This window comes from Prinia subflava, chromosome Z, assembly GCF_021018805.1.
Source record: "Prinia subflava isolate CZ2003 ecotype Zambia chromosome Z, Cam_Psub_1.2, whole genome shotgun sequence".
Taxonomy (NCBI): Eukaryota; Metazoa; Chordata; class Aves; order Passeriformes; family Cisticolidae; genus Prinia; species Prinia subflava.
This window is the reverse complement of record NC_086283.1, coordinates 64381837-64409412: the sequence shown is the minus strand read 5'-3', so window position 1 is coordinate 64409412 and position 27576 is coordinate 64381837. Positions and strand designations below refer to the sequence as shown.

At 41.9% G+C, this 27576-nt stretch overlaps 1 protein-coding gene across 7 annotated transcripts in view; it reads right to left on the bottom strand.

Moving 5' to 3' along the window:
• PALM2AKAP2 (PALM2 and AKAP2 fusion) overlaps positions 1 to 27576 on the bottom strand; it is a 268242-nt gene that overhangs the window by 138230 nt on the left and 102436 nt on the right. For 2 of the 7 annotated variants that reach the window (XM_063423821.1, XM_063423822.1), the window contains exons 4-7: positions 19496 to 19610; positions 18854 to 18875; positions 10515 to 10616; positions 2785 to 3489 (exon numbers count right to left, since the gene is read on the bottom strand). In XM_063423821.1, the coding sequence (XP_063279891.1) occupies positions 2785 to 3489; positions 10515 to 10616; positions 18854 to 18875; positions 19496 to 19610 (944 nt within the window). Of the gene's footprint in view, positions 1 to 2784; positions 3490 to 10514; positions 10617 to 18853; positions 18876 to 19495; positions 19611 to 27576 lie in introns of those variants that run through there. The other 5 variants (XM_063423823.1, XM_063423824.1, XM_063423826.1 and 2 more) reach the window with 4 other exon arrangements.

Genomic DNA, 27576 nt, shown 5'->3' with positions numbered 1-27576 from the left:
AATTTTAGGTTGTGAAGACACCATGAGGCCAGGGTGGCTGTGAAGATGGCATCACACCCCGAGAGGAAAAGGTGGTGAGCAACAAGATGACTGGCAAGGCCAGGAGGAGTTGGCTGGGAGATTTATTACTGGTGAGGTGAGCAGGCCCCAGAGTGACAGAACTATTGCAAAGCGCGCTGGGCTCTCATTGACATCACTGACAGGTAGATGCAAGACAGAAAGGGCTTCACCCTTTGTGTTGCAGGGCTCCTAAACGTGCCTGGGGATAGCCTCACCTGCCATACTGGGCTTGAAACTTAGGGTCTTGTATTAAGAAATGTTTAGATTTGTAAATGGTTAGCATTTCTAGGAAAAGATAGAAAGGGGAAAAAAATAAACCACTCAACCACCACCACCAACCAAAAAAACCCCCAAATCCCACATAACTCAGCCAAAAACACACATGCTGCTAGTTTCTAACAAACAGCCACCAGACCTTTTGTTGCAATATGAGGCTCTGTGGCCCTTCCCCTCTGTGATAAAACTTAACCATCTAAGCCTGAGTAAAAGAATGATGTGCAGAGCTTCTCTGGGTGAGTTTGGTCCTTCTCCCAACCAAAAGCCTCCAGGGGAGGCGAAGGGAGCTTGTGGAAGTCTGTTCATTTCTGCCACTGCAGCCAATATGGAGGTCAGCAAAATTTCTGCAGGTGTCAAAGAGGTGAGACTGTCTTTTACTCCTCTTGCTTTTTTTACTACTTGTTCGGGTTTTTTGGTTTTTTTTGTCTGACAGTCACCTGGGGCAGTGGTGAGAAATTTCATTGACCAGTTCCATAGTGACAGCTGAGTGATCTAACGTGGGAATTACCTTTTGCTTTTTTTGTATGTGTAGCTTTTCAGTGTGCCTCATATTACCACCACTGAACAAGTGCTTTGTTTTTTTTTTTACTGGCACAGAAAGAAAAGAGTACAGAGCAACAACTATGTTTAATCAGATGCTCTGGACTAACAATTAATGCAGTAAAAGCACCATCCAAGAAAGAACAGAAATATCATAGGAACTATCTCAGACTGAAAAGAGGCTTTTGTTGTTTTCTTTTTTTCTTTTTTTTCCTGTTTTTTTTTGTTGCTGTTATAAGTCTGATAGTTTCAAAGACACTTCAAAATAGTCTTCAGTACTTGTTCGCACTATCAGAAAATAAAAAAGCCTGATTTTTAATCTCACTCATGTAGTTATAATTGCAGAGTAACTCCACTACAGTGAGTGAAGTTAAACTTAAGCCAAACCAGTGCGATACAAGAATCAGGTTCATAATAACTCACCATGAAAAAGCTAGCTGCTTTCTCATTTAGAAGAACCAAGGAACAAGAAAAAAGAAAGACCTATTGATTTTGGATGCCTTCACTTTTTTACATTTTCTTTTTTATTTCTTATTTTTTTAAGAGGCCTGATTTTCAGAGGTCAGATGAAGCAAAATGCACTGGAAATCAGGCATCTTTTAGTGCCCCATATTAGAAAATGAAGCATCCAAAACCACCAGCAGTTTTTGAAAATATTAGTCTTGTGGCTAGAGGATCTCCCAAAGCAGCTGCTCTGACAAAACTCCAGTGGACCTCCACAGGAGTTTTACCTGCACAAGCAGGGCAGCATCAGACCCAATTGCCTGTCATGATGTAGGTGCACTGAATGCACACTCTGTGAGAAATTACACTTCCGTAAGAGCTACAAAAGAAAACTCCAGCCCTGCCCTCATTCCCAGCACTGGGAATTTCGCCACTGAATCCAGCAGGGACAGGGTCAGACCGTCAGAAAAGTTCATTTATATTCTAGGGAAATAGAAAGCAGTATCCCTCTTCTACTGGAATTCAGCAGGAAAACTTCATGTATAAACATTGGCAGAGTTACTGAAAGTAACTCTGAGTAGTGACTCCATTTTTGTTGGTGTGACAGCTGCATCTTTTTCATGTCAATTTCATCTGTAACTATGGGAGATGTGCATATACAATACTGTAATCTGGAAGATTTATATAAGGCAAAATGATCATTCATACATTTTCTAGAAAGAATAATTAAGGTCCACTTCTGGTATCACCAATAAGCGGAAATGGCTAATGGGTTTTTCTGACACCACAAACTAAACTGGAAAATTACTAAAAACCAAAATTCTGCAATTTTTTGGGAAAGGCATGTCTGAGTTTTAGCAAATCAAAACAGTAAAGTGATCTGAGCCTTCTCCTATGAAATAAAAAAAAATTATCTATAAAAGAATGCTTAATGTGATTTTGCTTAAAAAGGAGAAGTAACATTTTTTAAGGCGCTCATATCTGGTGGCTGTGAAACTCAGACTCCCACAAAATCCTAGGAATCTGATCAAGCCTGCCAGATACTTAAAGAAAAAATGTAAAAAGTGTTTTCATGATATATATAAAATATATATATATAAATCAAATAAATATGAAAACATATGTTCAACTTCTCATTTATCTCTCACTCTGTAGTATTAAGGAAAACAAAACAAAATAAAACACCATCACCAACACAAAGAGAAAAAGAAGCCAAAAACCCCCAACCCCTCCCCAACATCAAATGCCTGATGGGAAAATAACCATGCGTTCCTCTCCTGAAGAACTAGAAAGCAAAGCAACCCAACTGCAAGGCAATGGAGGCATTCACTTCCAGTTCACAGTATTGCAGTTAGAAGTACAGTGAGGTCTAGGTAAGTGATGGAGCAGGAGCTGCCTGGAGCGGGGAAGGAGGAGGTGTTCACATGACAATACAGCACTGACAGAGCTTTTTCTTTTGTGTACCTGGGGCAGCTTCCAAGGGCAGGCTCTCTTCCTTCCCCTCGGGAGAGGAGGGCTCTGTCGTGTCTGACAGGGGCCTGCCAGAGACCAGCTCAGCAGCGTTCCCATCCATGGTGGAAACATCAGTCACTGTCTTCTCTCGCAGTGACTTCTCATCATCTTCGTCAATCAGCACCAGCTCTGCCTTGATGGTCTCATCATAGCCCAGCACTTTCTTTGTCTCCTCTTCATCATCGATGTTCTGGTAGCCCATAAATATCATTGTCACCGGCTGATCTGCACTGGCCTCTGGGGTTTCACCACCACATGGTTTGTCTTGTGGCTGAGGGTTCACAGCACGTCCTTTGCTGGATTTGTGTACCATTTCCAGCTTTGCCTCCTTGAAGAGCATTTGCTCCTTCATATGGCTAAGGTTTCCATCGGCTACCACATTTTTGTCTGACACAGTCATTGTTTCATACCCTCCTTTTACACTTGATTGTCCAGCTTTTTGCATAAGTTCATCTACGTCCTTTGAGCTTAATTTATGTACTCCATTTTCTACCACTGTGCCACCAGAGTGAACCTCATAGACTACCTTGGAACCATCATCATAGACTTTGAATCCTCTTTGATGGGCCTCATCTGGGCCAACAGGTGAAGCAGAGACAATCTTGGTCTCTCCTGTCTGTTTGTCTTTCTCCACATTAATTTCCATGGTGCACAAAGCTTGAATGAAAACAAGAGAGGAAGTGCATGTTACAACAAAAAAAGCCAGTGAATGGTTAATTGCCAAACAGACAAAGAAAACTATGGTGCCCCTTTTTCCTATCTCTGCTTCTAAAGGGCTAAGTGTTCTACGTTAGAGGTGGGATGCAATGCTGTGGACACTATTACAGTATGATTTTCTATGTAGGTGGAGGCTGGGTGTATCTGCAGCAAAGAGGATCTACTCTTTCAGCTCACACCACATGGAACTCTCTCTGGTCAACCAGGAGCACCAAGAGGTTAGGTGTAACTTAGACAAGGGGAGGTGATAGCATGCAGGTTGCCCGCTAACTTTCCATGCTGAACTTGCCTCAAAATCCAGAGAGAACCCCTCTACTATCTTTTCTGCCATCAAACTGCCAGTTAGTCGGTAACAAGTTTTATTGCAACACCCAGACCATTTAATTATCAGTGCTTGTCCTTGCTTAACTCTTCCATCTGTAGCATTCAAAACATTTTAGAGGGGTAAAGAAATATCGTTTATCTCTGCTCTACACAAGGGAAAACAAAATCACATGAGAATAGGACAAGTTCTCCCCACAGGTGTGGGGCAGGGCAGCTCTCAGCTTTCACACCAAGACATAAATGGTGACCTCTGCTTCCAGGTTAAGAGAACGTACAAAATAGCCAAGAAGCACTCCCTTGTTCATGTGAATTAAGCATTAAGTGCCACTGTGAAAGTTGAAGAAAAAAGTAATAATGGACTTATTTTTAAAGAGTCATGAAACAACAGGTAAAAACATGTGAGGGCTGTTGGTTTAGAATAGCAAAGATCTTCTAGCAGTTAAGGATGTAGTAATGAGATGAAAAGTGTAGACCTCACGGTAGGAATAGATGAGCAGTCTACTCTGCTCCAACACCCATTCTGAGATATGATGACATATCACTAGACTTTTCAAAGAAAAAATGTGCAAAGGTATCTCAGACTTTCCGAAGTGTTCCTTTGTTTAAACATTCCTTGTATGTATATGAAGACATTTTGGCTTCTGGACAGACAACCACAGACACTTAATTACATATTACCACAGGCAGTGACAAGTGTTTGTGAAACTTACAATGATCACTTTCATCAACAAACCTCAACGGTATAATAATGATTTATCTTACCTGGGGATATCACAAACTGGAATGTTTGCTTTTTTTCATGATTTACTTTCAAGTGAATACAGAATATCCTTGCCCCAAGAATCAATGTATGTTTGTATTTAAAAAAATAATTAATGAAAAAATTTACTGTTACTTCAAGATATTTCCTCGGTCTTTTTATTCACACACAGTAGAACTACTTTTCCTGTAATCTTAAAGCAAAATTTCATCATCAATGGGAAATTTATAATGGCATGCACCTTTATGCTGCTGATAGTGCTAGATAGAAAATTACCATGTTGGTGAGCAGGTGCATGCTGTTCTCCATGGAATGGTCTCCCTTATCCCCTAAGAGTGCAGTCTGGTGGGCAAAATTGTTGGGTCTGGCCATCTACGTTCTGTGTACATCTGCTCAGACCTCGGCCAGCCCCAGCAGGACTGGTTAGGTCAAGTACAGCACCACATAAACACCTGTGTGGAGCCAGAGGACAGAGATGATGGTGGGTGAAGGAGCCTTGCTGCCTCTGAGAGTGATGCATTGCTGAAGGCTAGAGTGGGCTGCAGAAGCACAATTCTCACTTTGACCATTGCAACCTAGTGGGCTACCCCTAAGGACTGTGTTTTACCACTGCTTCAGGAGGTTTGTGGACTAGTTGTGTCCTAGCTGTCACTAGCTGTGACTAGCTGTCACCAGCTGTGACTAGCTGTCACGACCCTGGGCACAGGATGCCCATTTCCACAATAAAGCTGGGCTTACAGTTTTTTTTGTCTCCCTCCTGTGCTGGCATTTTCATGCCTGGCCATCCCACAGAGGCCTGGGCAGTCAGAAGGGAGCTGAGAGCTGAGCTCTGCTCTGAGGTGTGCAGCTGGAGACTGCAAGGGAGCTGGTATGGTTTGAAACAGGAAATTAAGGCTGGAAATAAAGAAAAAACGGTTGCCCCAGGGCTGGTAGCAATTAAGCTATGAAGCAATTGCTCTGAGGAACTGTGGCAGACAGCACCATATTGCAGCTCAGAGAACAGCATGGATCACTTGCTCAGGACTGTCCCAGGCAAGGAACTGGTGTGCAAGTGCCCTTTATGTCTAATCCAAATTCCTCTGCTCTGAAGCCTTCAATCTAATTTATAGTGATAACTGAACAAAGAGATGCAGTTACCAACACTAACATTCTAGAACTTTCTAGGTGCAGTTTCTCGAGAGGGAAGAAGAAAGGAAGAAGAATTTTGTTTATTGTCTTGGTGCCTACAGCTTGGGTGAGTGGGCTTTGAACATCACTTGATCTCACCAGGGCTGCTCAGGCAGATATCATTCAATAACTTTCAACATTACAAAGGTAAAAATAGAGGGTGGCTTGCTTATGGTGAAGATCCTAACTCTGGCAGGTTTCTGAGTGGCCAGCTGAACTGAAGCTAAGCTGAACCATGAGGCAGCAACAGCACATTCAGAAAATCATCTCTGATGGGCAGAAGTTCCTGATTTGTCCTGAGCACCTCAACTCAAGAGAGAGGGCACCACCAGCCCATCAACTGACTGCCTGTTACCTTCTTAGAGATAAGTAGCACCTTGAGAACCCTTAGAGATCCCGTGCTTCTTTTTTTCTTTGAAAATTAAAAATATTATTTGGTGCATGGATTTTCATTACAGACTGGTGATTTTCATGTGAAATAGTTGAGTGCCATGTATTTGTAGTGGAGAAGAGGATGCAATCTGCCAGACCTTCCCTGTTTTGATGAATAAATTTAGGTCAGTATTGTGCGTTAAAAGAAGACTTGTACAGTGGGAATGAATTCAGAAGCAGATAGCAAAAATCTGGTAGTTAAATCATGTGGACCTGACCACATTTGAGATGATGACCTTGAGGAACATGATCCTGGCAAAGAGCAAAGACAAACTCCTGGACTTTACAAGAGTGAACTTTCAGCTGTTTAAGGAGTTGGTGAGCAAGAACACCTGGGAAACTGTTCTCAAGGACTGGGGCTGACCAGAGCTTACAAGACATTAGAGCTTTGAGACCACTTTTCTTAGCATGCAAGAGCTCTATCCCAGTGTGAAGGAAATGAATAAGGTAGGCCAGAAATGGGCATGGCTGAACTAAAGTCACCTCCTCAAACCAAGGAGTAAGAAAGCAACATCTACCTGTGGAAGCAGACACAGTGACCTGGGGAGAGTGCAGGAATATGGTTTAATGTCAGGGGTCAGGAAAGCCAAGGCAAAGCTGGAATAGGACTTAGCAAGGCACATGGAGAGTAACAAGAAAGAATTTTGTAAGTACATAGGCTAGGAAAAAAAGGCAAAGAGGAAGCTACCTCCCTGTATATCTCTGCAAACAAGAAGGGAGAACTGGTGAGGACTAATACAGAGGAGGCTGAGTACTCAGTGTGTTCTTTTGCCCTGGTCTTCATTGGAGTCAGGCTTCTTAATTCTCTGAAGTATCTGATCCTCTGTGTGGGTGTGGGGGAAGTGAAGACCCTTCCACTGCAAGTGAAGAACATGTTTGGGATCACTTGATGAAGCTCAATAGCCACAAGTCCATGGGTCTGGATGACATGCATCTCAGCGTCCTCTTGGAACTGCCTGATATTCAAGGCCAGGCTGGATGGAGCTCTGAGCAACCTGGTCTGGTGGAAGATATCCCTGCCCCTAGCAGACAGGTTGAGGGAATGAGATGACCTTTAAGTTCCCTTCCAACACAAACTAGTCAATGATTCTTTAATTCTATGTTGTTGCCAAGCTACTCTCCATCATATTTGAAAAGTTGTGGCAGTCAAGTGAAGTCTCCACTGACTGGAAAAAGGGAAATGCTGCCCACATTTTTTAAAAGAGGAGAAAGGAAGAACTGGGAAACTACAGACCAGTGAGCTTCACCTTTGTGCCTAAGAAGATCATAGAGCAGATTATCCTAGACAACTAGGCACATAAAAGATAAGGAGGTTATCTGAGGCAGCCATCATGGTTTTACTAATGGAAAATCATGCTTGACTAATCTTGGGGTCTTTTGTGATGGAATAATAGCAATGGTCACCAAGGGAGGACCAACAGATGTCATCCACCCAGACCTCCATAAGGCGTCTGAAATGGTCCCCCATGACATCCTTGTCCGCAAGTTGGAGAGACACAGATTCGATGGATGGATTATTTGCTAGATAAGGAATTGGCTGGTTGGCTGGCTGAAGCCAGAAGGTTGTGGCCAATGGCTCTGGGTCCAGGTGAAGGCCAGTGATGAGTCATTTTCCTCAAGCTCTCTCTTGGGACTGGTAATCTTCAGTCTCTTTATAAACGATATGAACAGTGAGATCCAGAACACCCTCAGCAAATCTGCAGATGGCACAAACCTGAGTGGTGCAGCTGACACAAAAGAAAGAAGGGATGCCATCCAGGGGGACAAACTTGAGAAGTGGGCCATGAGACTCTTATGGAGTTCAGCAAGTGCAAGTGCAGGGAGCTGCAACTGGATCGGGGCAATTCCAAACAGGACAGAATGGGAGAAGTCATTGAGAGCAGCACTGAGGAGAAGGACTTGGGGGTTCTCGTGGATGAAAGGTTGGATATAAAGCAACTTGTGTTATGATATTAGGCAAAAGTGTGCACTTGCAGCCCAAAAAGCCAATTGTATCCTGGGCTACATCAAAAGAAGTGTGGCCAGCAGCTTGAGGGAGGTGATTATCCCCCTTTACTCTGCCCTTACTCTATCCACCTGGAGCACTGCATCCAGGTCTGGGATCCTGAGCACAAAAAAGACATGAACGTTTTTGGAGCAGATTCAGAGGAAAGCCATGAAGATGATCAGACAGATGGAGCACGTCTCTTATGAAGATGGACTGAGAGGGCTGGGATTGTCCAGGCTGGAGAACAGAAGACTTTGTGGAGACCTTATTGCAGCCTTCCAGTACCATTAGGAGGCTTATAAAAATAAGGGAGAAGGACTTTATTAGGGCGGATAGAGACAGGACAAAGGACAATGGTTTTAAACTAAAAGAGGGCAGATTAAAATATTCTGGAGTGGTGAGACATGGAACAGGTTGCAGAGAGAAGCTGTGGATGCCCCATCCCTGCAAGTTTTGAAGGCCAGGCTGGATGGTGCCCTAAGCAACCTGGTCCAGTGAATGGCACCCCTGCCCATGACAGGGCAGTTGGAACTAGAAAATATTTAATGTCCCTTCCAACCCAAACCTAAAATTCTATGGTTCTATATTGAAGAAGAGTTGCAAGATCCATCTTTTTATGTACGCTATGGAGTACTAACACTTAACAATCTCTTATCAGGGAGACTTTAGGCAACAAGTTGTAGCACTTCTTGGAGGATACTGTCCTAGAAAGTCAAACACGCCTAAAAAGGTGTGTTTCTCTTGCATCCCAACTCTGGCTAATTTGCTCAAGCTTTTGACTCTTTCAAAGTTTTATTTTTATGTATTCTACTGTGATTTTACTGCAGTGATTTTAGATACTGCCATAAGGTGGTTCATGACTATTCCAGGGACCACATTAAAGCTATTTGGCTAAGTAAATGCATATTATGTGATTTTCTTAGAAAGCTGTTCACCAGTAAAAGGCACTGCCATGAGAGAAGTGAATAACAAAACCTTGCTTATCTGCCTGTGTGCACAATGTTTGTTCTCTGTGAGAAAACCTAGCAGCCCAGCTTGTCAAAGTAGTTGCAAAATGAACTAATGTTGGTGCTAGAATGTCTTTATTTAACCAAAGCGTATTGACTGCAAAATGTGATCTACTAATAGAATACAAAACAACCTGACAATAGAAACTGAAAGCAGTACTTGAAGATGACAGCCAGTATTCACAAGTACAAGTTTTCTGCCCAAGCTTTAATTACAATGAAACATGATGCAGTGCTTCAGGACAAGATCCCAATGTGCCAGCAGAAGGATGGAGACTCTTTGTGGACTTAGAGGCTTTTCTTTAAAAAAAAAATCTACTTATACTTTGAGTCTGTTTTAAGATGGATGGTTACAGCCCACCTTTAAGAATACCTCTGCACACACATGATACATTTATCAAGGACTACATTTACAAGGCTTCTGAGTCATCCAAAAAAAATGAAAGAAATTATGACTTTCTTGTCATTGACAAAATGGCACAAAACACACAGAAAAGCTTGTTCTAAAGACATATCAGGGTAAGCACTGGTGGGAGGAAAGATTTTGGAATGGCTTGCAACAGAACTTATGGAAAAAATTACACATTTCATAGCTGTGAACCATGCTTTAGCTGCAGACATTTCTTTGCTAAGTTCGTTAATCCATTTCTCAAGTAAACCACCTTTTATCCCTTTCCTTGGGACACCTCTTAGGTAGCCACCAGCAATTTGGTCTTGAGATCGGGAGTACATTATTTAGAAAACAAGGATTTTGAAAAGAATAAAAATGTACAGCTTCTAACAGTCTTGTTGTTACATTTAAGACACACACACAATCCAAAAAATAAGTGTTAGGAAATTCTCTGTATGACTCCAAATGCAAAACAAGCCTACCTTTTCCCAAGAAGAATGGCATACAAAGCAGTTTAAATGACATAAATATTTGAAGAACATTTGTGGTCTTGGGAATGCCTGTCTGGAGTTGCATGGGTACAAGAGCAAACACAAAACCTTGGCCTAAATGCTATGTATTTGTACCAGCAGAGATGGAAAGAACTGAATGTTTCCATGTTTGTTTTTTTTTTTTTTTAAAGGACATTACTTATGGTACTTGTATGTAGTTCAGCTACTTTGTTTTGAGAGTACTCACTGCAGTTCAAAAAACCTTGACTTATTTACAAAAATACACATCAAGCAGTATTTCCTGGCATGTAAATGATATCGGGACACCAGACTCATTAAAGTAATATAACAAAAAGAGTTCATGGTTACTGGACTGGTATTATAATCTTTGTGCCTTGAGACTTACCAGCTACTCTGCTTGATCCGTCCCACCCAGGAACTGGCTCTGCTGTTCGTGAATAGAGGGTTGGGAGTTCAGGGATCTGGGAGTAAATGTAATTTACTGCATCTGGTGTCAGAGAACAGGAAACAGTTAGATTCGTGCTACAAGCCCCAGTGGCTTCATTGCTTAGACAGCAGAGTGTTGTCAGCCCTGACAATAGTCACTGGAGCTTTGTACTAGATAATTGGATCAAAGCAAACAAAGTGCAAAGTCACTGTCCTGTGATTGGTGTTCAATAGACTAGCTGAGGCAGGAGGGAATGGGTCCAGATGACTCAAACCTTATGTCAGATGAACACATAAAATTATTTGTCAGGAGGTTCTGGATTAATCAAGTCTGTGAGCTTTAAAATGGGGAGTGGGGTGGGAAGGTAAGGAACTAATCTAATGCGGTACCCAGAATACATGACATTTCAAATAGAGATATAAAGGGCTAAAAATGCTACTGTTGACTTAACAGGATAAGAAACCAGCTCTTTTGTACCAGTTGTTTCCAATATTACTGAATCAGAATTTGGCTTTTTGTTCTTAAAGCTGAAATTTAGCTAATAATAAAATCTCATACAGATACCGATAGGGCACCTGTTTTGGTCTTCAGTAAGTATTATGCTCCTGCCAGTGCTGCAACGCCATCATGCATTAATAAATCCTGAATTAGTAGAAAGCTATCGTAAATGATTTACTTGTTTTACATTTGAGATTATGGCTGCTTATCATAAGATAAATGTGTACGTTAGAAGTGATATTAATACATTTAAAAGTATTTCCTTGGAGATATTTTGTGGCTGGGTTAAATATAACTAGCATTTATTGTTCTGCTTGAATTCACTGGCTAAGCTAAGAACAGAGCTCAGAGGAGAGATATGCAAATAACTGACTTAAGGTTCAGGAATCAGACCAAAACAAACCAAACCAAACCAAACCAAATCACATTCTTTCCTGTCAGTTGGAAATGTTTTCAGCTCTGTGTGGAAATGGTTAAATTTATGTTCAAGTGTAAAATATTTGGTGTGAAACAGACCGCTCTTTTTCCTCCAAGGATGATTTGCCACTTCAATGTATAATTTGTCAAGCCCTCCGTACTGCCTAGTCCATGTGTCAGGGTAGGAGGCAAAATCTCCCTTCCTTGAAGCCTCTTGCTGCTATAAGCAGATAAGAGAGGTTGACCAGTGCAGATCATAAAAGGGAACTGGTGAAATGAGACACAAAATGAAATGTGTCTGTTGTTACCTGCTTGACTGCATCTAGTTAAGGGAGAAACTTGCATCACATCTTCTGTGGGCTAACACCCATCCCAGAAAAAATACCTACACCTTGTAGTGTCCTCAGGAAGGACATGATGTGCCACCTCTAATCCCAAAGCTTTTTTTGGCAGGAAAATTTGGCCTGAAATTAGTGAACTGCTTTTACTCCCACAGCAGTCAGTGGTCGCCACCACTGCTACTGGATGCAGAAAAATAAGACCCTAGGATGAAACTCCATCCCTCTGTGGACCGGTGTAGGTAACTCAGGCAAGGAGTCCTCTTTCCTCCTTTCCTGTGTCAGAAAAGTAAGGCACAGAGGCACAGTGGAAATTAATCTAAAACCCCTGCAAATTTAGTACATAAATGACTTAAGTTTGTAGCAGATGAATTGAAAAAAATCCCCAAGCCTGTCCAGGGAAATGTTATTTTATTTCATATTTCAGAGGACACATGGCAGACTTGGCAAATGGACTCTTATATTTTCAATGCATACTGTATCCTCAAAGTTTTGTCTTTTTAGCAGTAGAGCCTAGGAAAAAGAATTAAGACATACAGCTGACTGAGCAAGGCAGCAACAGCTGCTTTCTTTTGCAGGGTTACTTGCCTATAATGAGAAACTGGTACAATGTTTGGTGCTCTTGCTCTGTGAAATATCACCAGCAAATGAGTAGGCCATTACTGAAAAGTGAAGTAATTTCTCAAAACAAAGAAGTGGGGACTGTGTTTCTGGTCCAGGGAAAGAAAGCACTTTGTGTTATGGAAATAGCACAAACTTAGTAATTATTCATTCCACAGAGTGTCTTTTTGGAACAGTAGTTTCAGTACAAACTCATCTAGTGATTGAGTGACAGATGTGTCACGTGTTACCTGTCATAATCAATGCAGACTTGAACTGCTAAACTAATCATCCTTACGTCTTTTGCAGTTCATGAGGATCAACAGGCATGGCAAGGGTACAGTTTGCATGCAGGACACTGCAGGAGGCAAAACTCTTTGCAAATATTTATTTTTCCCCCAGTGCCTATAGGGGAAATTGCTGACGTCTAACAGTAGGGAAAATCAGTTGTACAGTTTGACAGTGAAACTCTCACTTTGATGTGGTCTGTGGACCTTAATAGGCAGTTGCTTTCTTTTTTGCCTTTTTTTTTTTGTTTTTTTACCCCTTGCATCCTGCTTTAGTAGACAGTACTTGCCTAAGCATTAGATGTTGTTAGTGTTGAATTAGTTTAGAAACCCCTCTGTATGTTAATTACAATAAAACATTTAAAAAATTAGCTTCAAGGCTCCAATCTGTCATTGTCATGAGAAGGGAGGGATGCTGGGAGGACATTGCAATTCTTGTGTAGTTCCTTCTGAAGCTAGTGGTGCTGCCACATATCAGAAATAGGGTAATTGACTACAAGCTGGAATTGGCTGATTCTATCAGTTCCTGTCTTGTGTTGCCGCCTCCTCCACCCAGCCTCCAAAGAAAGCGAATATGCTTATTTCCCTATCTCTTACTGGCAACAAAGTCTCTTTTATTTAGCATCTTTAAAAGGATATAAGAGGCTAATAAGGAATGGAGAGATACAAATTAGCATTTTGTTCACCTTAGAAGACAGAATGTAAATAACATTCGAATAGACCGTACTCAATATCTTCATTTCAATTTTTGAAAAGTTATTATTATCTCAGGATGATATAAAACAAGTTCTGTGTCTTTTTGTACTACTTGCAACAAAAAGAATTTTAGCAGTATGGCGCTATTCCAGATTAACAAACAGACAAATGCTTGGCAATACACATGGGGCAAGGTAGTCCTTCAAGGGCACTTCCACAAAGCTAAACCTTTGGAACTGCTCTGAATAGCTCCCACAGAGACGCTTGTGGTCAAATGCCAGATGGATTAATTTTCCAAGGGATGGATTCTTTTTAAAAAGCCCAATACCACTAAAATAAGTGTCGAGTCTTCTGCAAATACTGACCCCCAGGCAGGGCCGTTCCACCTACAAAGCTCTCTGGGGCTGCATGGGACTGCACCAGGAAGAACAGTGATTCTGGCCCTCCCACCATGTTTGTAAGAACATCAGTGGAGGCTTTTGCTGGAAGCTGAATAGTCTGGCTCTGACATACTGAATGCTTTAAACAAAGCTGGGGGTTTGGGCCCACAGCTGACACTTGTACACTCATAAGGAACATAGTGGATGAGTGCATTTACCAGAGCAATAAGAAATGCTCCCCAACCCTTTCTGAAGGCAAGAAGCCTGAGGTCAGCCATCTCAAGTGCATGTATACCAATGTATGTAATACGGGCAACAAGCAGGAGGAACTAGAGCCTTGTACCCAGTGTGAGGGATGCCAGAAGAATCACAGAAACTTGGTGGGGATACTCACGTGATGAGGAGACCACAATGGATGGCTACAAATATTTTCAGAAAGATAAGAAAGCAAGAAGAGGAGGTGGAGTTGCACTTTATGTGACAGAGTATAGATGAGAGCTGTGGAGACCATGCCAGTTCTATTTAACAAATACATTAGGATCATGTTTAGAGGGACATGGAGGATATTTTGAGGATAAGGAAGATGTTATGCTCTGTCAGGATGATGAAGCCAACAAAACCTTACTGTGGCTGCTCAGTGAAGTCTTGGGCCAACTGAGCCTAGTCCTCATGGATGGCTTGAATTACCCACACATTTTTTGGAAAAAACCATAAAACCTGTGCACATGCCATCCTGGAATTTCTTAAGGACTCCTTGTTCCTATAAATGCTAGACATGCTGACTAGGAGCAGCATATTGCTACATTTACTGCTTGCAAACCCAGAAGATTTATTTGACTTACACTGGTAGCCTACCAATGACACCTGGGATACAGTGAGCAAACATTGTGGAGTTTAAAGTCCTTCTGAGAACACTGAGGACCTTAAATTTTAGAATAGACAACCCTAGGTGTGAGAGATTCCATTGGGGGCATCCATGAAAGTCAAAAAGTTTGTGAGTGCTGGGGGTTATTTCAAAGTGCCTGTGGAAAGCACAACAATGGTCTATTCTTTACAAAGGCAAAGGAAGAAATCTAAAAAAAGAATTCCCTGCCTTAACAATGAACTGTTAGGTGTAATCAAAAGCAGAAAAAGCAACATACTGGTTGTGGAAAGGCAGCCAGTTAGCCACTGAGCACTACAAGCACCTTGCTGGGAGGATGCAGAGATGCAGTCAGGAAGGTTAAGGATCAGCTAGGACTAAAGTTGGCAAAAAATGTCAAGAGGAAAGAGTTCTTCAGTATTTGTGAGCAGTAAGCAGAAGGAAAGACACAAGACCACTGCTTAAGGAGTGCAGGGAAGCTAATCGCTAACAATTGTGTCAAGGCTGATTTCTCGATAACTTTTTTGTCCATAACTACATAAATCCACACCCTAGAGTGTTAAGAAAATGCCTGGCATTTTTGTAAGATGTTATAACATTTGAAAGACACAGGGGATGTCCCTGATGATGAGAAAAGGCAAAAATGTCATACAGGAATGGACCAAAAGAGGACCCAGGAAACTGGAGGCACAATAGTCTCACTTTGTCCCCATGGCAAGTGACAGAATGAGTCCTCCTAGAAACCACTACAAACCAAATGAAGCAGATGATTGGGAAAAGCCACAATCGATTTACCAAGCACAAATCTTGACAGACTAAACTAATCAGCTTCTATATCACAATAACATCTTATATTGACATGGGGACAGCAGCAGATGATGTTTATTTAGACTTCAGCAAAGCTTTTGACACCATTTCCCACACTATTCTCCTGACCAAGACTTACAGAGCGGTGCATGAGATGGGTAGGAAATTGTCCCACGCCAAGGGTGGTGAAAAATGGTTTTTACTCAGGTAGCCAGAGGTGCTGTAATTGTGGCAGCTCTAGACGGAGACTGAATTTAAAAGTTACCAAAAAAGTTATAAAAAGCCTACAACTGAAAGTCAGTTGCTGATGAATTTTTACAGGACGTGGAAATAACTCTTCAAAGAGCTGTACTTGACTATTTTGAGGGCATTCTGGTCTGTTTTGCTCTTGGGCTGCACAGCTGGTTAAGATCAGAGATGATAAAACCAGAAGAGTCTCTAAACAATGTTCTGGGTACTAAATTATTCAGGTCAGGTTTCCTAGACCACTTTTTGGCTGAATATATGCTAATACATACAAAATTCAAACAGAGGTTTGTGCAAACTGTTCAATTACTGTAATTGTGGCTTCTGTATGTTGGCTGAATTAGTAACATATAGTTTGCATACAAATGGCCAAATATTGCAGAGGATGCATTTACCTCTGAGGAAAATTCATCAGACAAGGGAGTTACATCTGATCTTCACGTGCCTTTTATTTTATACATACATCGAGACATAAACATACACACATGGAGCAAGAGCTCTCTCCTTTTCATTTGTTCATGATGTGCATGCAGCATAGCACTGCAGAATGCCTGGTTTTGACTGCAGACCTGAGCACCAACAAATGATGTAATGCCTAGCATCATCTCAGACCTTGTTTAATGGAGAGCTTGTCAGGTGTAAGCTGCCACAGAGACAGCAGTCACAACTGAAGGTGACAGGTCCACAGCTCCCAGCCTCAGCATTTCTGCTCCACTTTCTCTTACACAGTGATTTATGAAGGCAGTGTGTTTGCACCCTGGAAAATGTGGAATTTGTGTTAATTGTGCCTGGGTGATTTCAAGCTCAGAAATTCTCACTGCCAAACACAGCTTTTTTTCCACGAAGGCTGTGAAGGACACAGGTCAGTCACTGGTGCTCACCACCACCTTCCCCTCTTCCCTTAAACCTTTGCTTGGACCTCTCTGGGCTCTTAATAGCCTCTAGTTGTGCTTCCTGCACACTCAAAATCTCTGTCACCACCACATAGATGGTACAAAATTATACACAGGAACACAATGGTGTTAATAAATAATGGAGATAATAAATGTTTGTACTGTCACTGCATTGACAATAAAGGGACACAGAACAAACAAACATGAGATGTATGGACTTGGGAGTCTTTCATGATGTGGCAGCAACTGAAGAAATTGCCCAAACAGGTCGTTGGTGGTTTGTGTCTGTGTCTTACACAGCCTTCCTGGGTTATCCAGTGGCTCCTACCTTTTTCCTCTGCAGCATATGTTGTCAGACAGGTGGCTGATCTGCAGCAACAAAGCAAGTTTTGAGGGAGGGGAAAAATCTATGGCACCAAAGTGCTCACAGCTATGTACATGTTTTCTTCCTGCTCTGATGAGCTACCCTCTCAGATCACTGTCAGAGAGAATACAGAGGACTGGCTAGGCTTGTACCTTGTGAAGATGCAGGGCTGCGTTGTGCCCGCAGTGGGAGGGCTAAAAAGGACAACCTGCAGCCTCAGTCATCTGTAGAGGACCAGAAGACAGGACTACCTAGGGGATGACCTAATCCACCTCAGCCCATAAGGACCAGCTGCCAAGAGGAAGAGACAAGATACATAAAGCCAATGGTATAGAAGCGAAGAAGGGCCAGTTCACTGAGATGTAACCCCTGCTCTATGTGCTTGCATGAGTTGCTCTCTTCTCTTTGACATATTTTTGCAGTTCCTTGTTACCTTTCAGAAATTACAAGCTGTCCTTAATTCTGGCTCAGTCTGTCAGGAAGGCATCCACTAAAAGCAAGCAAAATCTGGAGAGCATGAGGACTCCTTTTGAACCTAATGAAATACTACATTGAGACATACTTTCAGGGAACTGACCACTTCATAATTGTTAGCTGGGTCTTCCTTTGGTTTCTTTGCTATTACAAGACACATGAAGAGGCAGACTGCACCCCACAGGAGTCATAGAAGCTACTGAGCATTTTGGTTGCTAATTCTTGCAGGCACTGCTCCTATTTTGGAAACCTACTAATGACCATGGTGTAACTCTGCATAGGTACAAAATATTTGCAGTTACCACTTCATGGTAGCCAAATTCAAATCCTTCAGAGGGAAGGAAGACTTCGTTCTTACCATGGAGCATACTATCTGGATTCTTTTTTCTTTTTTTTTTTTTTTCATTTTCTTTCTTTTTTTTTTTTAGAATGGCATTTAACAAAAAAACTTGGATTATACTGGTAGAGGGAGTGTAAATTTCTGAACTAGATGTTTGACTTAAAAAAAGCCCTCCTTAGTAAGTAATATTAATCACCTGGAAAAGCCAGCTCCACGTGAACTCAAATAGTACATAGTAGCTTCCATTGTATTCCACTGTTTAAATGTTGGGATCATCCTACATATTCCTCATCTACATTCACAATATAGTTGACAGCAGCTGGAGGAGGTAGTCTTAGCCTCATTATTTTGTCAGTTCAAAGACATGTACTGAGAATGAGTATCTGGTGCACATATTTTTCTGCAGATGCCTTAGCATGACATCCTTCCAGAGTCCTAAGAATCTGGGAATGGCACTACAAGGGTCTCTCTAGCTTCCTGGGAACCATGCATATTGTTTGTTCACTCAGACACCTAAATTTATAGCTCACATTTTGTATAGATCACACTTCGTAGGACTGAATTAATAAGCTAGGGATTACTAAATCTTCATCCAACCAAGTGAGGTTTTCCTTCTGCTAGAATCATCATGTGGACATGTGGAGAATATTGTATCAGTGAAATAATCTGTTTTTAATAGTTGTTCCTCTGTATTAGGAATAGTCCTCATAGAATTCAGCTGTTTATGAACAGAGCATGAGCACATACAACGGAGAAGATTGACCACAGAGAGGTGAGAAGGACTCTGCAGTGCAGAGCTATCACATGGTGAAAGGGGTCAATAACACAGAAATCTGCTTTAAGTAACTCATGCTGTTCTTTCCCTTTGTGTGAGCATAAGAAGAGGTGGAACTCTGCCAAAGCAATACTGTTTTAACCACAATAGTGACATTTGTGCTTGTATTATAGAAACACCAAAGAAAAAGGTAATGGCTCTAGCAATAAATCAGAAACACACAATGAAGGAAAGAAATCCACTCTTTAAACCTTTGCAAAAAAGCTATAGTAACAACTCTTGCTAAACCCAAAGCTATGCAATAATAAAAAGGCACTTACCACCATCCTGGTGGGAGAAACTCTGTGAAGGGAAAAAATAGGATGTTTGCTTAAACCTTTAATATTTTGACTTTATTTTGTTTTACATCTTGATTTTTATGGTAGGCTTGCTTTTTTGGTTCTTTGGAATTTTTAAATGGGTAACTGTGATTGTTGCTCTTTGCTGTCATCATAGATTGGGGGAGGACCACATGGTGCAATGAGATGAAGAGCTCTGCTTTTTGCAGAGCTGTAGTGTTTGCAGGCTTGCAGCCTGTAATGTTTTAACGTGGCATTTGTGGCAAATGCTACTATCTCTGGATGCCACGAGAGCAGGGAAGTTTGAAATACTCCCAGGATTCTGCTGTCATGTTTAAGAGGAGCTGAAAGCTCACGTAGTTTCCCTAGAGATAGGGAGATGGCCTCTGAAATCCCTCTTCAAAAAAAGCTGGGATGGTAGGGAAAACCCAAATAACCCAACCAGAATAGACCCGATGCCACTGTGTTCTTCCTAGTCTTGCTCACACTGGTTTAAGTTACATGATTTGCGACTGCCCTCAATCTTTCCTTAAGTGTATGAATTATAACTGCTGCTTCCAAATGGTGCTAAGAGTACGCCTTGGTTTCAATCTGTACCCAAATGTTTTTTTTTTTCTTAAATACCTTTTGAAAGTTGTCAAAGGATTTCTCAGTCTCCTTTAGTTTCTCCAGAATTATTTGTTCTTTGGCAGATATTTGTGATTCTTCACTTTCTAATTTCTGTATTTCTTGTTCCAGTCTGTGGAAGACATACAGACATTCACATACACACAAAAATAAAATGTAAAAATTAGTTCAATCGGAAAGAGTTTCCTAGGTATTAAGTAGCATTTCAAATGTCATCAGAAACAACCAAGTCTCTTATTACTCACTACTGATTTCCTAGCACATGAAAGACATGTGAATTATTTGTGAAACAGTCAGATCTATTTACAGGAAAAACAGTAATTATCTTATCCACTTCTGCAAAAGCATATACACACTAAGTAAAAATATACTTCAGTAGCCCTTCACTCCAATTCCCATAACATCTCTGATTTTTACTTTCATTTTTAGAAATCTCAGTGCAGGATATAACTATGCAGTAATATTTAGAGGAATAAGTGTCTTCTAATGTTTCCATACTCCAGACAATAAAGCTGGAAATAATTGTTGGAAACTGGCAGTCAACCACTGTGGTAGGAGCTTCTCTTGAACTCATACTTTGCCCACTCCCCTTTGGGATATCTATGTGTACTTTCTACTGCATGACTCTGGGTCCCCAGAGACTTTGAGTAATAAAACACATAGGGAGTTTAGAAAATAAACTTGCTCTAGTGGGCAGTAAACACTCTGCACTCTCATTTTTCTTGTCAAGACCCAGCAGCTGAGATCTCACCCCTTAAGATGAGTTGAATATTATTTAGGATACACTTTTATAGAGTTTAGATTCTCCATTACTTTAACTCAAACCTCCTTTTATTGACGTGATATATGCAGATGCAGGAATATTCCCTCTTTCCCCCCATTCTCCTCCTTTTATGTATGCCACTGTCTTTGTTTTCTCACTTTTGGAAAAAAAAAGAAAGTGAGAAAAAAGAATATATATAAAATAAGCCGAGATGAACACATCTGGACAGGGATAGTTATCTGATAGTTCCTTTGTCTGCCCAAAGATCTGTAGCTGCTTATAGCTTGTTGAACCATATTTCCATGAATGGGACATATCAGCATCACCCAGTACTTTCCTTACCCATGGCTGCTTGCTCCTGCCTTTCTGTCACTTTTGGTTACATATTGCAACCCAAGACAAATCATTACAGGTAGACTGAGAGTCTCGCAGGCTCCGTGTAGAATGCAGAAAAATTGCAGGAAAAATACAGACAAATCATCAGAATGTACCTGTTACACAGCACAGAGGTCATATACTAGACATGGGTATCCACAGAAAGTTGCTTTTTATGTTGTTGCTAAATTTATATCATTCTAATTTGTGCTCTCTAGGCCTAACAGTTGAAGCACATCTGCTGAGGCAACAGAAATACTCCAGGTAAGAGTTTCTATCTGAACTGTTGTATATATTCTTGAGTAAACAACTTGGGTACCAACACACCTTGCTGGAAAATTTGGGCGTAGAGAACGCACAAATTTTTTGGGCTGTCTTTTTACATATGGTCCATCAATGGAAAAATTTAAATCAAGCAAACTGAAGGTTGGTTATTTTTTAATGCATTTCATATAATCAAAATTGCTCAGTGGTAAGGAGAAGTGTCTGCTTTTTTGATACTAACACACAAAAGAGTAAAGTAAATTTAGTCTGAAAAATAAATGCCACCAGTATCGCATCTGCTTTGAGCAACATGTTGTATAATGGCTTAAACTGTAATAAAGCCATTCAGAGTGCACATGTACACATACATATATCTACAATGACCTTAAAGTCTTCCTGTGTAAACCTGTTAAATATCAAATAATGTCCTTTTCTTCTAGCCCAGTTTATAAAGGATATGCCTTAATTGTCATTTGACACCTGGAATGGACACCCTGTAATTCCCTTGTTCCTTAGCAGACTTGTAGCAGATTTTGGGCTGGCCCTTGAAAGATGGCCACAACAATAAAGCCAGTTACATAAACAACTACAATATCTGAAGCATTGTAGGGAAGAAAATTAAGGGGGGGGGGGGGGAAAAGCAGATTTCCATGAGGAAGAAGATAAAATAGACTGTTAGTATTTCTGCTTCATTGGCCCAGCCAGCTGCCTGATGACTGAGACTTGCTAAACTGTTTCTATAAGAAGAAAATTGGGTCAGAGGGTCTGAGGTTGCTGTGGCATGGGCAAGGGTTTTGTTTCAGTGATTGTATTAGAGCACTATTTTCCCAAATGCAACAGAAACAAATGGGAAATTTTGTCACTCAGACTGCCATAAACATCCAAGAGTGCAAGAGGACTTTCGGGGGGGCTGTTTGTACAAGCTAGGAAGCTAAGTGAATTTCCTTCTCATGTTAACAGTGCCTTGCTATGAAGAGGAAGGAACCACAAACTGCTGAAAGGATGCTGTCTTTTGGACAGCATTTTGCTGTCATTTGGGGGACCCTGATTCCTTGATTAGTAAGACTACAGACTTCTAGGATGATAAAGGCTGGAAACAACTTTGGGAGGTCTCTAGCCCAACCTCCTGCTCAAAGCAGGGTCAGCTGTGATCAAGCCCTGACGATCACGGCTTCTTCCTGTTGAGTCTTGAAATTTCGGAATGATGGGAGTGGGGGAATATATTTCAAGGCTACTTACAGGCCTTCTCTTTTAGACTCGGTGGCTATCAAGCCCTAAAAAATTCAGGCCAGAACCTTACAGTACTGCAGGGGAGGGAGCTGGACCAGACTGATAAAAGAAGCCTGGTCCTGTGTTTGGACCGGGTATTTTGTGTTTGGTGGTATTTTGATCTAACTACATGGCTGTGGACAAGGCAGCCAGTGCATATTCTGAGAAGACCAGAGGCAGAAACAGCACATGAATTCTCCTGAAAAGATGTAGGAATATGGACCACAGGAGCTGTCAGGTAGGATAGAATACTGTAAGTGAAAGAAGGGGAGTAATGCAGGGAGATCTAAGAGGTGAACAGGCAAAAGGCGAGGGTTGAAACTGTGGTATGTGTACATGTGCATTACATTTAGCACTCAGTAACCAGCTAACTTTGCGCTTGGATACAGGACTCTGCTTTGTGCTCCAATCTGAAGGTGTTGAATGCACTTTCTCAGGTGAAGGATTTCCTCTGTTTCTCGTGTTTCCCACATTAAGATGTTGAGACCCACAAACCTGGCCTGTCATTTTCCTCTTTGCTTTAAAACAGGCCCGAGATGCCCTTCATGACCCCAGGAGAGACCCTGAGCATGGTCCTGCAGGGGCATTCACAGAGTGAATCAGATGCTGATGCCGAATCACACTGGTCTGAAACAGGAACACACGAATCCTAAGTCAGCAGAACTATGCCTGAAGAAGACAGCCATCTTATTATTAGCTGGATAGCTAATTAGCTATCCAGCTAATTACCTCTAGCAGACACAGACTTCTAGAGCTATCTACATTTGGCTCAGCAGTGTTTTGTTTCTCAGGGTAGGAGGGTAATAGCATTATAAACAGAGAGAACAGCTGCAGGTTTATGGAACAGTTTCTTTAGCCTGTGCCAACCATGCGTTCTGGGTTGTACCTGAGAAACACTCATGGAGTTTCTGCAGTGAAAACAGAAATGTAATAAAAATTGTGTCTGCAGCATATACACTGGCATGTCAGTGGAAAAAAAGTACATTCATCAAGACTAATATGGAAAGTATACAAGTATTCAGAACTTAAGAGAAAAACAGGAAAGACCTAATCACAGTAAACACTTGAAGGGAAAAGGTGACGGATGCATGCGTAGCATGGGGGATGGTTCAGCTTCAACTGATTATTTTGCTATTGCTTGACTGATATCACAAATCAAATTGATATAAAAGCCACAAATAAGACAGTAATTAGTATCAAGTCTCTCATAGCTGAACATCCTGAGGTATTACAGCTGGTATTAAAACAGCAGACTCACAAGCAGAACACTCCAACAAACCCCTGATATTTACTGAACAGAAAATTGAACACCAAGTTTAGGGATAACTGTGCTTGCCTGAAGGGATGAAACTGATCTCTGCACAAACTCTGTGCCTGTCTCAAGGATTTTGCCCTCAGGGAGCTTTTAACCTAAGAAACTGAAACTTTACATGTAAGGTTTACCCTCCTGGAAGTATAGTGCCCTCTGCAGAAGTGCACTGGCAAAATACTCCACTCTATGGGCCTCTCATTCCTATTTCTTTTTGGGGCAGCAGGGTACCTGTTAGCTCTCCAAGGTTCACAATAACCTTGGAAAATGAACTTGCAAGGGCAAAGGATGCCCCTGAAAGACACATAAGTCTTTTAAACCAGCACAACTGGATCCCAGTCCAGCACTTCAGCCCTTGACAAACTTCCTATTACCTGTATCAACTGCCAAACACCGGCAACCTGTCTGTAGACCAACATGCCTATGAAATGGGAGCCACAATCTACATGCCACAGCTGTGAACAGTACCCTTTGTCTGCTGAAGGGGAAATCACTCAGTAATCTTTGGTTTAGTTTCAACATTGGCCTAGTTTTCTTAGGCAACAGCAGCAGCTGTTGCTGCAGCCAGTGGGACCATTTGTGGATGTCACTCTGCATCAACAAACAGCCAGTGATGATGGCAAAAAACCTGCTTGATTTCAGGTCTGTTGCAGGCTGAAATGGGATTTCAGAGTTGAGTAATTCAATGGCTCTTAGTTTAGTCTTTTTGCAATGCTCATCCTTCTTTGAACAGCTCATTTTCAAGGAGGAAAGCTGGCAGGGGCACATCTTATGATTTTGAACAGGCTGTTGTTTACAGAATGCAGTTGAAATTCAAGAGCAGCAAACTTAATTAACATCATTGAAAAGGCAAAACCTCCATGACTTGAAAAACTGGGAATCCCTCATTGCCAACCAGTGCTTGGATATGAGATTCAGGCATGATGCTGAATGAGTTGCTCTGGTAGTCCATATCAATCTTCCTGAACACATGAGAAGGGAAACAATTCCCTCCACCTGGAAAAAGTTGCATCTTAGTACCAGCTGAGGAACTTGAGAAGAGAAGTATAACTCCCCAATTCACTCTGCTATCTGAAGTAAATATGTATACATACATACACAGACAGAGCAATAAAATAATATTCTGCATCTGCCTGGTATAGGATGAGGTTAATCCATGCTGGACAAACCAAGACAACCAAGTCAAGCATTGGCCACAGGACTTTTTGAGCTAAGCATGATGAGGTAGAAAACACAACAACCATTACTTGGATTTAACTACTACAATGTTGCCTACTCCAGATGTAGAAGACTTAATGTAATGCAAATTCTCTGACCTGGAACTGAAGAAATTATACAATTGAGACCCTTTCCTTGACAAATCAATGATATTTTCATATTAACTTTTGCCTACCAGGTTTGCCTGATACAGCATTAGATCTCTCAAATATGGGAGCCTTCAGCACTCTGGTGTGACTCTTCCTCAAGCTAAAACTATTTTTTCATGAGCTGCTTTTTCTCTTCTTAAGATGTTACCTCAGTCGAGAATGATTTCCTCATATCACCGTAACACAAAACTTTTTGCCCTCATGGCACTTACTGCCCACACTTGTTTTTGGACTTTTACCTGTGTAAACCTTTCTAAGCTCAGTTCTTCCAGAATTCTTCAAATGGGAGATGTCTCCAGCCCGGGTGAGACTGCAACCTCACGGACTCAGGAGATGGCAGATTGTCGGAGTCTAGAACATCCCTCTGGCCACCCTGGAGGGTTTGGAGACCGGACAGGGGGGTCTGGGATCTGTACAGGGGGGTCAGTTAGACCCACACAGGTCCCAGGAGGACACTGCCTCTGATCCCTGTCCATGGGAGTGAACACTCACATGCAGGAAGAATCACAAATCCTAAGAATTTGAAATAAGTAGTGGATGGTTTATTATAGAACATAAATATAGAAATTAGGATTCTTAGCTATGGGGCTGAAGAGACAAGATGGAGGAATTGGGGAGTGGCCCCTGTCTTCCTTGTTCTTGTTCTCGTCCCCCATCTTGTGCTGAGTTAGGTTTTAGAGATTAGCTTAGAGTAGAACTGACATGTTAGTATAGGTAATAGGTATTGGTAAAATCTTGTAAATAAAAAATACGTCTCGGACAGTGGTTGGGTCAAGGGTACCGTACATAAGGTGCAGGGCTCTCTGATCCGCCCAGTCCGCCGCGTGTCCTGCTCTGCTGGAGATGCCTCACAGAGCTGAGAAAGAACTAAGATAAGGTACCCTGCCAGGGAGACCTGGCAGAGCTGAGAAAGGACTGAGATAATGAAAAATAAACAACCTTAGAAATGTGCACCAGCGGACTCAACTTGTCGTCTCTACCTCTGGTGTGTAACACTAGGGCAAAGAGAAGACTGAAAACCTTATTACCTCTGGGAACAGCAACCCAGAGGAAACCCTCAGGGAACAGCAACCCTGGGGAAAAACCTTATTACCTTAGAGAACACCAACCCCAAAGAGAGTCTCAGAGAAGCAATAACCTTGAGAGCAGATCACTGACTGGAAATCAGTGAATCACTATGCCTTGGATGCTTGCCCTCAGAGCAGAGGAGTACATGGCTTGACTCTCCTTTGGGAACGGAGGGGAAAAGAAGTTTAAAAAAGACCTTCTCTGAACCCAGTCCAGTGGCCAGTGAACAGAGAGATGAAAGAACAGAATCTACTTATTTTCTCTGTGTGACTACAACAGACTGTTTGGATCAGAAAGCTTCTGTATGTGCTCCTGACCAGGCTCCAGATAGAACGTGGCAGATCTGATCAAGTCCCTATTCAGTCAAGTAAACACACTGATAGCTTAACCTGCCCTGGTAGCACCTGGCTTCTGAATCATCCAGCCTTTGGACCCCTTGTGTTTAAAAGAAGTGGCACAAAAGTTCTGGTTACTTGGCCCAGCTAGGTAAGATGAAAATGGTTATTTAGGCACTTCCTGGTGAAGCTGTGTTTTCTCTCTCTGCTTCACCATTACTCTCGTTTTCCTCTTCCCTCCCAGATCCAGGCCTCCTGCCTCTGGAGCTTCACAGGCCAGTGTCCAAAATATTAAGGCAAATGAAGTAAGAGCCAGAACTGATACAAAATGCTTGGCCTGCAGAGAACCAGACACGCAGATCTTCGTGTCTGGACAGACAGGTAGTCACATTGGAAAACAGGTGGGACTTACACTGCAAGTACAGAGATGCATCATCTGTGGTTCATTGTTTGGTACTCACTGGGATGGCAGGAGAAAGGCAAGGAGAATAAAATAGCCATTTGAGAGAGGATACCTGCTGTACTTTGCAATTGAAAGGTGAAGGAACAATAACTCAGGAGAGACACTGAATGGAATCCTGCAGGAACTTGCTTGCTTTCCCATGGCTCCAGCCTCGTTGGCAGGATGAGCAACAGGACGTATGTCCTGGGATGTCTGAGGACACACAAGAGTGCAAAGGACAAACGTACCAGCGTGGCTTTTGGTCATAAAATCCTCTTGTGTTGCAAGACATGGTCTGGGCGAAGGAGAGTTGCAAGTGCAGTTTTCCCCAGCACAAAGTCCCTGTACACAGCAGCACACACCCAGAGACTTGAAAAGCAACACAGGTGTGGCCAGCCCTGTGAAAAACAGCTTGTTGGCTTCTTGCAGCTATGCACATGAAATTTGTTTAGGTTTAGCAACAGATGCCAGCAGTTTAGCTGTATAGTGGATTGTGTTATTTGTATCTTGGGAGAGATCCAAGAAATAGAGGGAGAGCAATTGGGGGATGACGGCTGAGTGCTCATTCTGCCGTTGTGCAGCAGTGCCGGCTGCTGCAGTTACCCAAGGTTAGCACAGATGTATGACCAAAATGAATGCATGACACTATGCAGTACCCACACTGCAAGCTGCCAAGGAAAATGCTTTTCTGCAATTCCTGTACATACTGATACACTGGAGATGCACACTGAGCTACCTAGAAGCATTTACAGGAAAGGCAAGAGGCCTGGAAATCTCCATCAACTTTTTAAGTGAAGGGAAATTAAAAAAATAACCCCCCCTCCAACAATAACCAACCAACCAACCAAAAAACAACAACACAAAAACCCCCCAAAAAACCCACAAA